Consider the following 13113-nt stretch of genomic DNA (forward strand, 5'->3'; position numbering starts at 1 on the left):
TGCTTAAGCTGTTAGAGAGGATTTAAATGAGTTTTCAGGGGGATGGGAACCCGAATGAGAGGGTAGTGTATTGGGCAGAAGATACACAAGTAGATACATTGTGTAGCGAGATTGTGAGGAAGGACAGGTAGTCAATAAGGAAAAATTGCAAGTGTAAGAATAAGGCTTTAACAGTGTATTTTGGAAACAAAATTGAAAAGGGTGATGAATACAGCACCACAGGTCTTGTATTTAAATGCCCGCAATTTAAGAAGTCAGGTTGATGATCTAGTAGCAGAGCTGTAAATTGGCAGGTATGATATTGTGGCCATCACGGAGTCATGGCTGAAAGCAGATCTCAACTGGGAACTAAATGTCCATGGATATACAGTGTATCAGAAGGGCAGGGCGATAGGCAGAAGGGGGAGGGGAGATTTTGCTGGTTAAAAATGGAATTAAATATTTGGAGAGGAGAGTTATTGAATCAGAAGATGTGAATTCCTGTGGGTAGAATTAAGAAACCAGGTTGGTACTGGATCCCAAGAGAAGGAACTTATTGAATGCCTTCAGGATAGCTTCTTTAAAGAGCTCGTGGCTGAGCCGACCAGGGACGTGGCAATTCTGGATTGGTTATTGTGTAATGAAACAGAATTGATCAGGAAGATGAAGGTAAGGGAACATAGGAGGCAGGGATCATAATATGATAGAAGTCACCCTGCAGTTTGACAGGGAGAAACTAAAATCCGATGCGTCAGTATACCAGTGGAATAAAGAGAGCTACAGAACTGGTAAAAATTGATTGGGCAGACTTAGTAGCAGGTAGGACAGCAGAGCAGCAATGGCTGGAGTTTCTGTGAGAAATGAGGAAGGTGCAGGACAGGTACATTCCAAAAATGAAGAAATGTTTGAATGAAAAAAAATGACATAACTGTGGCTGGCAAGAGAAGTCAAAGCCAAGTCATTAGGTGTATTTTTAGGCAGAAATTGATAGGTATCTGAATAGTCAGGGTATCAAGGTTGTGGTGAGAAGGCAGGGGAGAATGGTCAAGTGGGAGAATGGAACAGTTCATGATGGAATGGACTCGAATGGTCTGCCTCTGCTCTGATATCTTATGGTCTTATCCTTTTTATCAAATAAGTTGATTGGTGATATGGTTGTTTCTTAACAACAAAAACTACAATACCACAACTATTCTGTCCTAAATTAATTATGAGCAAAGCTTAAACTAGAATTGTTTCAAGTTCACGGATTTAGTCTTATTTTAATTCTTCTATGTTTTGGATGATACAATTAGTGAGGAGAATGTGAAGCCTCCACTGTGGTAAAAGACCAGCAAATTACGCAAAGCAAACCACAAATTGCTGGAGGAACTCAGCAAGTTTAAATTTTTAATTTAATTTTTTTTACATTTAAATTTAGACATACAGTATGGTATTGGGCCATTTTGGCTCACAGGCCTGTGCCACCCAACTTGTATACACCCCCGGTACATTTTGAACAGTGGGAGGAAACCCGGGAAAACTCACGCAAACGGGGGAGAACGTACAAACTCCTTACAGACAGCGTGGGATTCAAACCCCAGTCCCAATTGCTGACGCTGTAAAGGCATTGTGCTAACTGGTACACCAATCATGCCAACCGTATTGTAGTTAGCGAGCATCTATGGGTAGAAATGGTCAGTCAATGTTTTGGGTTTGAACCTTTTATCAGAACTAAGTTGAAGGGGTGAAATTATATTCATAAAGGGGAAAAAGACTGGGGGAGGGCTCAGAGAATAAGAGAGGTGATAGAGTATAGGACAGAAGGTGGAGAGGCAGGAAGAGGAAGAAACCATTAGGAAAGAGGGTGGGGGAAGAAAACAGAGAGAGAGGAAAAAAAAGGTACGGGAGTAGGAATCAGATGGTGGTAGGGGGTTAGCTCAAATTAGAAAAATCGACATTCCTGCCATTAGATTCAAGGCTGATGAGGAAAATGATTGTGGTTCCTCAAGCTTACATTTTGCCTCACCGTGACAATAGATGAGGCCAAGGATAAACATGTCACTGTGGGAATGATTTGGGGAGTTAAAATGTTGGCTACAAGAAGTTCAAGTTTAGATCCATATGTCTGGCCTCTCCCTGACAAAGGAGTTCGATAGTAAACTTGAATACATTGAAACTGTAATTATTGTTGGATTTGCATTTGCTTTGCATTCTATTGTAAATGTTGCTTGTTTTTTTAAGTTAAGCCAAGCATGAAAATGTAGCCACGCTCATTTTAAAAATAATTATAGGGAATGAGCGCAAAGTTTAAGAAGAACTACCAATTAAACACTAGATGGTGCACACGCGTCATCTATTGAACAGATTTGTTTCACAGAGGGCATCACTAAGTGAAAAAGCAGTCAAAGATCGTAGACAGAGAAATCATGAACCAACAGACATGAAGTCCGCACTGTATTTAAAGTCTTGTTACTTTAGAGCACACTCCAATGTATGGATTTTATGTGATCTGTAATTATGTTTAATGATTTGTAGGATATTGTGTAATGTCAGACAACTAAAATATGTAATTAAATTGGAGGTTATATTCTGTCATGATTTTATGAAATGACTTTTTTCATTATTGTAATACCATGAATATATTGGCTGAAAATGGGAAAGATTATTTTATGTTTCATTCTATTAATATTTTTAATAATTAATTTTCCTCTCACAATCCACAGAATTTTGAAATTCTGTCATTTTGTATTGTTTTTAGTGAAAAGGAATTAATTCCCTTGAAGTGAAACATACCAGTAATTAAAATTAAACATTTTTGAGGGGAATAACTTCTGTGGCAATAACTACAAACTCAGCTATTGTTTAGCAGAAATTGCAATCAACTTCCCAATGAATACAATATTTATTTGTCACATTTATACCTAATACAGAAGGGTGCTTCTGCAAGCAGACTAAAGGTTATCTCTAACATTCCTACAGCCATGTGAGGAAAACGGGTTACAGAGAGTAGGATTGCAATGAAAAGAATGATCAATTCGTACCAAGCAAGGGCAGCATGGTAACACTTCCATAGGGTTCATTCAGGAGCTGTTGGGAGGAGACTCTAAGCCTGTTGGTATGAGCCAAGTGGAGGAGGGAAAAGAGAATGTGCCCAAGGTATGAAGTTTTGCGCTACGTTCATTTCCTTCTGCCGTTTCCCAACTTGAGCAGAGCACCTTGCATAGCATGCTATGATGCATACACTAAGTATTCACCTGTAGGAGTTGTGGGGGGGTATGCAGAATTTCCTTAGTTTTCTAAGAAAATTTTGGAATTGATGTACTTTCTTTACCATTGTATCAATGTACTTGACCCAGGTCAAGTAATTGGAGATATTTTTTCCCAACCACTTGAAGCTGCCTACACTTTCCACCTCAGCACAATTAACATGAACAGGAATGTCAATGAACATTTCCTTAATCTTATTGACATTGAGAAGGACGTTGTTATCTTGACTATGCCACTTGACTTTCAATCTCTTTCCTACGTTCTGCTTTCTCGTCATTTGATTCCTGATCTGCTACCATAATGCCATCAGCAAATTTGAAGATGGAGTTGGAGCACTATTTCCCTGTAGAGTTGTGGGTGTAGAGGGAGTATAATAGTGGAGTGAGTACACATCCTTGAGGAATGTTAGTGGTGTATGTGAGTGTAGAGGACATGACATTATCTAGCTTCAGAGATTGTCATCTGTTAGATAGGAAGTCAAAAATTTAAAGTTTGGAAGGTGATTGCAAGGGACTATGGCATTGAAAGCAGAACTGTATCCTATGAATAGTAGGGTAACAGAGGTATGCTAGTATCCAAGTGTTTCAGGGTGGAGTAGAGAGGCTGGGTGATGGCATCTGCTGTGGATCACGGCACGATTTTGATCTTTCTTTTTGCCTTCAGTTTACTGGAGGAAGAGATTAACTAATATCAATAGATGAAGTCATTGGTGACTGTTCCATTTTGGGATCTAACATTGCAAGCACAACGATTTTGAAATAAACAATGAACAATGTCTCCAGCATGGAATGAAATCTCTGTTTTTCAGAGGTTTTTTTTTTACTGAAAATAACCAAATAGGAAGTCACAGGTTTGATTGTTTGGAATTTGTATAATTAATTCTCAGATCTTTGCAGGAGTTCTGTGTGTCTGTGTCTGATGATTCAAGAATGATTCCTGCTCTGAAGGAACAACTCCTGGAACTGGAGAAGCTAGTAAAGCAAAAGTACGTGCCTTTGTCTAATTATTTAACATTTGAAGTTTGGGTTTTTTTTTAAGCCTTCAATAATCCAAATCTGTTTTTAGTTTTGTTCAAAATCTCAAAACATTTGCAGAGACTCTTTTTATATTATTGAATGTTCTCTTAAGGTCCAGGGTTGATTTTTAAAAACAATTGGGGGAATAACCATTTCAATTACTTTAAAACTAAAATTGACAGGATAAAACAAATTAATTTTAGAATTATCAATACTAAAGCCTGAAGGAAGCAGATAACTCCTTTCCTCATTTAAAAATGCCAGAGATAGTGTGTCAGTGATTTACATTTGCCACACTTTTGAGGGTGCACACACTGGAATTACTTTCTCTGACCTACTTTATCCTTATCTAATGAGGTAAATAGAGTAACTCTACTCTGCTCAAAGCAACTAAATTGTGAGCAGACATTAAGATGCTATTTTAGGAATTTTATGGATGTAGCATCTCAGAAGACAACTCCCTGATTGTCTATGCAACCAAACTTGAGCAGATTCCAGAAATCGATGTGACATTTGCATATAATTACAATGAGCATCAATATCTTTTTCCAAAATCTGGTCACATAACTGCTGTGAAAATTAAAAGTCCAAATATGATTCAAACCACCGTGGATTGAGCATCCAAAGTGCTAGGTACCTCAAAAAAAGAGATTTATCTTTTGGGCTTTTGATGTAAAGATATGACCAAGCAGTTGTTGAAATTCAGTATCAATCTAGTTGATGGCAACCACAGAGTTTAAGTCAGTTTTGTTTTTCTTTTAGCATTAATGTGGCCTTCAGCCACTGTTCTAAGAGAAACAGATGAAAATAATTAATGTATTGGGCTGGTGCGTCTGCAAAACTTGCGTACAATTTGTAGTACTGATTAGTTTGAAATACTGATTGAAGAAAAATTTATCAAACTTTTAATTTTAAAACATGCACTTTCGACCCATTCTGAACAAAATTACAATCTTTGAAAACTGCTGAGCTATCTTATTTTATACACTTCAATTATTTTTATGTTGTCGTCACCTTATTATTGATTTTGATTATAATATTCTGTAACATATCTAGAAAAAAATCATAACAGGGGTTAATAAAAGCAAATATAGTTACAGTATCGATAATGAATGCCATACAAGTCTTTCATGTCACAAGGTATCACATCTGTGATAGTACAGATCTATCACCAATGTATATAGTGTATATAGTTACAGTATCTAGACTGTGCTTACAGCGATTGGCTGAGAGCTAAGCCACGACTACTGTTTGGGCCTTAAAGGGTTGTGTCCCTAGCCAGGTCAGATCATTCCGGACTGGTCGGCCACCTGTGAAGAGCTCCTGTCTTTTGCTAATAAAAGCCTTGGTTTGGATCAACAAGTCTTTGATTCTTTCGATGAGCTCTACAACATCATAACATTCTTTGAAGTTTTTCTGGACCTTTTTAATATCTTCATGCTAAAAAACATAATTTAATCTTTGTCTTCCCAAATTTAAAATCTAAGTAATTGTCTCTGATGCTTCTTTCTTGCTTCCAAGTTGTCTTTTTTTAAACAACGGAGTAATGTGAACTTCCCTCCAATCCTCTGGGACTATACCCATCGCTAAGGACATTTTAAATATTTCTTCCAGAGTCCCTGCAATTTCTACGCTAGCCTACCTCAAGGTCCAAGGGAATATCTTGTCAAACCCTGGGGATCTATCCTCCCTTATTTGCTTTAAGACACCAGGCACCTTTTTAATCAGTTCCATGACCTCACTGCATGTTTTACTTACTTCCCATGACTCTGTGCCATTTTCCAAGTGAATATTATGAAAAAAAATTAAGACCTCTCTCATCTCTTTTGGCTCCATTCAAAGCCGACCATTCTGATCTTCAAGGGGACCAATTTTGTCCCTTACTATCCTTTTGCTGTTAATATATCTATAGAAACTCTTAAGATTTTCTTTCACATTGTCTGCCAAAGCAAACTCATGTCATCTTATAGCTTCCTGATTTCTTTCTTGAGGTTTTTCTTATATTCTTTTATACTTCTCAAGTACCTCATTTGCTCTATGTTGGTTATACCTGCAATACCCCTCTTCTTCCAAATCTGATCCCAGTATCTCTCAAAAAACCAAGGTTCCCTACACCTTCTAACCTTGCCTTTGATCCTGGCAGGAACATACAAACTGTACTCTCAAGATTTCACCTCCACTTACCTTGCTCATCCTTGCCCGAAAACAACATCCCAATCTACACATTCTAGATCCTTTCTCATTTCCTCAAAATTGGTCTTTCTCCAATTTAGAATCTCAACTGAGGCCCATACCTATACTTCTCCATAATAACAAAACTAATAGCATTATGATCACTGGATCCAAAATGTTCCCCTACGTGTATTTCTGTCACCTGTCCTGTCTTATTCCTTAATAGGAGATCCAGTATTGCACCCTCTCCAGTTGGTATCTTTGATGTAGAAAACTTTCCTGAACATATTTGATGAACTCTGAGCCATCCAGTCCTTAAGTTCCTACTGTCACAACTCTATGTTTCCTGCAGCTGCCTGCTACTCTCTACAGATTTGCTTCTCCAATTCTTGCTGACTATTAGGCGGTGTATAATACCACCCCATGAGTGTGGTCATACCGTTCCTGCTTCTCGGCTCCACCCATATAGCCTCAGTAGATGAGCCCTCTGGTCTATCCTGCCTGAGCATAGCTGTGATATTTTCCCTGATGAGGAATGCCACTCCTCCCCCTTTCATTCCACCCCCCCCCCCCCCCCCAGGTTCTAGCACATCTAAAATAATAGAAGTCCTGAACATTGAGCTGCCAGTCCTGGCAACCTAACTTCACTAATGGCCACAATGTCATAATTCCACATGCCAATCATGCCTTCCGTACAATACTCCTTGCATGGAAATAGATGCACTTGAGAACATTTCCAGCACATTTAACCTCTAGTTTCCTTAGGCTGCATGCAATTTTAACATCATCTTTTTCCTCCTCCACACTTCTATCTGCTCTGGCACTCTGGTTCTCCTCCCCCTGTAAATCTAGTTTAATCCCACCACAACAGCACAGGCAAACCTTCCCGCAAGGATATTAGACCCCTCCAGTTCAAACGCTGTGGTGTGCTGTCATACAGAAAGCAGGCACAAGACTTAAAGACTGATCAACAGGCTTTATTCTACTTAAAGTCCCTGCTGCAGTTAGCTGTGATTAGCTGTGCTGGCTCCGTGTGACTGACCTCGAGGAGCCGGATGTGGCTTGTAGCCCAGCAGATGATTGGCAGCCGACCGGGTGGGGCTTGGTCCATTCAGGTCAGCTGAATGACAGCCGGCCAGGTGTTTGTCCTCCAGTGCTCTTCCTGCAGGTACACAGGTCGCTCCCTGCAGAAGGCTAGAGGTGTATCACCACAGATGCAAACACTCCTGTTGGAAGAGATTGCACCTTTCCTGGAAGAGAACCCAATGATCCAGAAACCTAAAGCCCTCCCTCCTACACCATGCCTTTAGCCATGTATTAAGCTGCATAATCCTCCTATTTCTAACATAACTAGCATGTGGAACAGGTAGCAATCCTGAGATCACTACCCTGGAGGTTCTGTCCTTCAACCTAACACCTTACTCCCTGAACTCTTTGTAGGACCTCCTCACCCTTCCTACCCACGTCATTGGTCCCTACATAGACCCTGACTCTGGCTGCTCACCCTTCCTCCTGAGAATGCCTTGAACTGGTGAGAAATCTTGGACCCTGCCAGGCCACATATCATCTGGGATACTTGATCTCTTCCACAAAACCTCATATCTGTCCCACTAACTAAGGAATCCCCTGTCACTACTGCTCGCCTCTTCTCCATCCTTTCCTTCTTAGCCACTGGACCAGATTTTGTGCCATAGACCTGATCTCTGTGGCTTGTCCCTGCTAGGTCATTTCCCATCCTTTTCTCCCCCACCCCCCCACAACAGTATCCAAAAAATGTGTACTTTTGAGGGAGACAGTCTGCCTGTTCCCATTCTCTCTCCTGACCGTCACCTATCTACCCTCCTCCTGAAATGACATTGGAATGAAGATTTGTATACTTATCAATGATATCTATAGACTAAAAAAATTTTTTGACATAATATTAGGGTATAGAGAACTAACCTCACATCTGCATGTGTGTTTATTTGAAGATGTACGATTAGTATGCAATGTCTGTGCTGTATTACTTTAATCCTGGAAGCAGAACTGGCCATCTGGCCTTGAAAATCCTGTACATGAACTGCTTTGTTGCAGTCCTTTATATTATTTGTTGTCGTGGCAGGCCCTGCCAGACCTGTAAAATCTTTTCTCTTGAGTTATAAACATTGATACTTCCTTGAGGAACCTGCAGTTAGATGGCATGTTGCTAGGTGTCGTCCGGCTGCTGGGTGTTTTGATTCCTGATGTACTTTAACTTCTCAAGGATTAAGTATCTTCTCTTCAGTTTACATTTTTTTATATGAATGGCACAAAATTTGTTTCATCATTAATTGGCACACAAGTTTGGCAACAGCACGTTACACTCAATCCAATATCATGTTTTTATCTCATTGATATTCATCTCCTTCTGTCTTCATTATGTTGTACCAACTAACAGTGAACTTCTTTTATATAGTTCTGAAGAAGGAAATGGCAAGACATCGCAGAAAAAGGTACTCATGATATGACATTCTAAATTTGAAAATATTACTTTGTTGTAGAAAAAAAAATTTGATTAAATCCTTTCCATCAAAGTTGGATCCTATTGCCATGTATCGGTTAATAGTACAAGTAATTTGTTTGAAAACTTAACTACGTTTATTAAAAAATAATCCTAATATGCACAAATATATCGCTAAGTTGCTGACCATCAGTCAGTAACATTGCTTTCTGATTGTTGGGTGACTGAAAGTTGATCCCAATAAAGGATAAAACTTTTATTTGTATGATTACAGCACAAAGTTATTTTACGTCAGTTTAGTTTTGGTGAGGATCGACTTCAAAAGAGACAACCCATAAGAAGTATGAATGAAAGTAAGTTCAAAGTATTCCTTTGTTAAATAGACCAATTCCGTGCTAAATTCCTTTTTCCCACTTGGTTGAATTTGTGCAGTGTGTGCCTTGATGAGGCAGCAGGGATGTTCAAACAGGATCTGAAGAGCTTTGTTCCTGAACCTACTGGAGAGAGCATGAGCAAGAAAGATTTAGATCAGAGGTTGCTCATTTAAATCAAGATCACAGGATATGAGGTTGAATGTCCAGAATTCAGGAGTTTATTAGATAACACTTTTTTTCTCTAAAGGTTTGCTTCCTGTAAAAATAAATTGGGGATTAAGATAAACAACTTCAAGCTGAACACAAAGTTAATTTCAGATTTGCTGTATCACATAGGAAGATGGAGAAACATTAAATTAACTTCTATTGAATTTAGCCTGTTTAATCACATAAAGATGCTGACACATTGCGTTAATTCAACTGTCCTAAAAATTTTTTGCAACTGATTTTTGTTTGTATTCAGCACATGATAACCTCTCGTGTCAGTGTCCAACAATAGTCGGCCAGCATTGATGGATTCCAGTCACCCTGATACCATGTTTCTGTGGTCGCAATGTCCTGGTGAAACCTTTCACCATGTTCGTCACAGACTGCCCCGAGATCAGCCGAGAAGAAGCCCAAATGCGAAGGCAGAAAATGAATTTTCAATGATATATTGCACTTCACGGTTTTTTCTGCTTGAAGTACTAGACTTAAAATATGACAGGAAATCACAAAAATAGGTTGTATATCTTAAAAATGGTTCTGTGATAAGAAAGTTTTAATGTGATTTTTGTGATCACAGCTCAAAATACACCCAAAAATGTTCAGGAAGCAAACTCTTCGTTGTCCAGTGTAATCAATCTGTGGTATGAGATTTGGGAGGGTGGGAAGGACTGATTTATCAAAGCAAAGTCATTTTGCTTTTTATATATATATATATAATTGGTATGGTTATGGGCCTTGTGTAATTTGTAGAGCGCTGCTGAATTTGGTTATCGGGCACGTGCCACAATGTGTTCCCTGATTTAATCTGCCCCATAGTTGCAGACTATTTCTTCGGAGACCTCAAAAGGGTTGGCCAGTTCACAAAAGGTGGTGAGTCCCCACTGATGATATGGCAGCTCCGTTCCAGGATGGTGAGCACTAGTCGATGATGTGAACCAGATGATGACTCATGCCAATGTTCTTGCCGCAGAGCCTGCTCTTTTAATTCCTTGTGTTGCAGCATCAGTTGCTTTTGCTTTCAACTATCTAGAGGGCTTTGCCTTACACTCTCATAAAGTTAAAATCATACATGCTCTTTCTAGTTCTCTTCAAGGTTTATTGCGTTGATCACACTTACATCACGATCCGTGTCCTGGTAGCAGCTTCAGTAAGGGAAGTCATCAATGCTGTCACAGACAAGCTTGGATCAGTAGAAGACCCAATTCTTGTGAAAATGAGCTCAGCTGGAGGTATGGTCTTTCATTTGCCTTGGAAGTTTTGTATCCCTATGTGCAGGTTCTTGAAATTGCTGTTTTTCAATGCGATTGTACCAATCAAAGAATTTGACTTTGTTATGATAACAAATGTCCATTATTGTATAAAATAAACAATAACAGGCTGTAAGAATACCTTCTTTATCTTCCCTTCACCTGGAAACGCTGGCAAAATCTTTCCCCTTTGTTCTATAGTTTTTTTGTACTCCTCATCTCTTAAGATCTAGTGGATGTGTGAAATTGCATCCTTTATTTTCAGATGTCTAATAATGTCCTTTACTTGTTCATTCAGGTTCTCTTTCCTTCCCTATCCCATAATTACAACACCATGCAGATTTAACAGGATTTACACTGGTTTATATCGCTGTTTGGTTGATAATTGATGTTCTTTGTGAAATGTATGCAATGAAACTGTTGTATCGTTCAAATTTTTTAATCTCTGGTACTTTTAATCATACTGTGAAGAAACATTGTCTGAGCCAAGAAGAACCTTTAAATATTCCTGTGGTGAAAATATTAATGCTAAATCGGTCCTGCAAGGAGTAGATGGATCCTATTGGATTGAGAATCTAGATTCTTCAATACAAGAATATACATTAATTTTTATCTTGTTTATAAATTAAATTCAGAATTCCTTAAGAAGTTCCATTATTGTCTTTTTAGACAAAGGAGATCCAGATCATTAAATTCTAGCAGAACTGAGCTCTATAAATGTTCTATGCAGCAAATTAAATGGACATGTCTTTGTGATTTCTTTACCTAATCCTGTTATTTATTTACTGAGTAAAAATACCATTTACACTTGCAATAGTAAGTTGTCACTTTCTTATTTATTAAAAATGAAGGAAAGTGCTGAAGGATTATCATTAAACTTATCCAGTCAGCCAAACAGAAATTCATGATTGATGTCAGGCTGAATGTGGCAACATTTGATTTATTAATTTTTATGGAGTTTTACATGGAACAATACAGTTTTATATTATAAGATTTCACTGGTAATAGTGATGTAATTTTACATACAAATTAATCTTTCGGTTGAATTTATTTTTGCCTATTTTTCGTTTCCTTTCTGAGATTCAGTAATGTTTAGACAAGAGGACAGGTTGGTAGCCTACTTTCAAGCCTCAGCCAAAACTACTCTCAGGCTACTGTAAATTATCCTTTAGTGTAGGTAAGTGGCAAAATAATTGAAAGGGAAACCAAAAGGGATGCCAGAGGTTACATTGCTGGGTCCAAAGGAAATGAGGAGAGAAGAAAGGAACTGGTTTGCTTGCTCCGTTGAGAATTGGTGTGGACCTGATGTGTCCAAATGGATGAGTTCGCCTGTACCTAAAATGAAAGAGCATATTTTGTCACTGCATTATCTTATCCAGTTAATTTTACTTTCCCTTTTCCATTTTCCCCATGGAAGGAATTATCTTCTCAATACATCACTTTCTCTTGTTTTAGAATGGGATGCGATATTGTGGTGTTCCCCGGTATGTTTGAGCACCTCCATCAGTGACATCTCAATATTGTTAAACCAGATTGTGTTACAGAAGGAATGGATAATATCATTGAGATTAACTTAAATTGTCTCATATTTATTTCAGAAAAAATGGTGTTGAATCCAAATGAGGTTTCAGTTTTTACAACAACAAATGTAAATGGACGCTTATTTGTTTGTTCAAGGGAACAATTTGATGCTCTGGTAAGTATTCTTATCAGAATCTGTACTCTTATTGCAAGGTCCCTGATTATTTGTTGTATCAATTTTCCTTCAAAATGTGTTTTTTAAAAAAAATACACATTAAGACTACCCATTAATCAACCAGATATACATTACCTTGAGCAACTGATAATCCATCCTAAATAAACATTTCAATCACTTGCCTTAATTTAAAAGTCTACAAGTTTAAGTGATTCATTAAGATTAGACTTTATTGTTACTTTGCACTGCAATGTCACAATTGCTTTCACTGCCATGAATTGAATCAGACAGGGTACCTTGAAAAAAGCTCAGGCCCAAAGCATTGGTTTTATACCTTTCCACCTCACTGACAAAAGGCAAAGGAGGAAAAACCCAACACCCAACCCCAACCAACCAATTTTCCCTTGCAACCGCTGCAATCGTGTCTGCCTGTCCCACATCGGACTTGTCAGCCACAAACGAGCCTGCAGCTGACGTGGACTTTTTACCCCCTCCATAAATCTTCGTCCCCGAAGCCAAGCCAAAGAAGAAGATACTTTAAAGGAGGGCTCAGGCCCAAATTGGTGATTTACCTTTCCCTCCCGTGTATGCTGCATGACATGCTGAATTCCTCCAGCATTTTTTGTTTTTACTACTTGTTTAACTTGTTCTAATTAGAATTTCAATGCAGGTGGCAGATATTTTGCTAATTTCC

The 13113-nt window shown here is 38.5% G+C and overlaps 1 protein-coding gene across 1 annotated transcript in view; it reads left to right on the forward strand.

Moving 5' to 3' along the window:
• The window catches only part of rapgef4a (Rap guanine nucleotide exchange factor 4a), a 269780-nt gene that overhangs the window by 228035 nt on the left and 28632 nt on the right, over positions 1 to 13113 (forward strand). Inside the window, exons 19-23 of the mRNA XM_069935742.1 lie at positions 4125 to 4213; positions 8851 to 8887; positions 9170 to 9248; positions 10559 to 10705; positions 12322 to 12419. Coding sequence (XP_069791843.1) covers positions 4125 to 4213; positions 8851 to 8887; positions 9170 to 9248; positions 10559 to 10705; positions 12322 to 12419 — 450 coding nt within the window. The remainder of the gene's footprint in view (positions 1 to 4124; positions 4214 to 8850; positions 8888 to 9169; positions 9249 to 10558; positions 10706 to 12321; positions 12420 to 13113) is intronic.

Source organism: Narcine bancroftii, chromosome 4 (assembly GCF_036971445.1).
Source record: "Narcine bancroftii isolate sNarBan1 chromosome 4, sNarBan1.hap1, whole genome shotgun sequence".
NCBI classification, from domain to species: Eukaryota; Metazoa; Chordata; class Chondrichthyes; order Torpediniformes; family Narcinidae; genus Narcine; species Narcine bancroftii.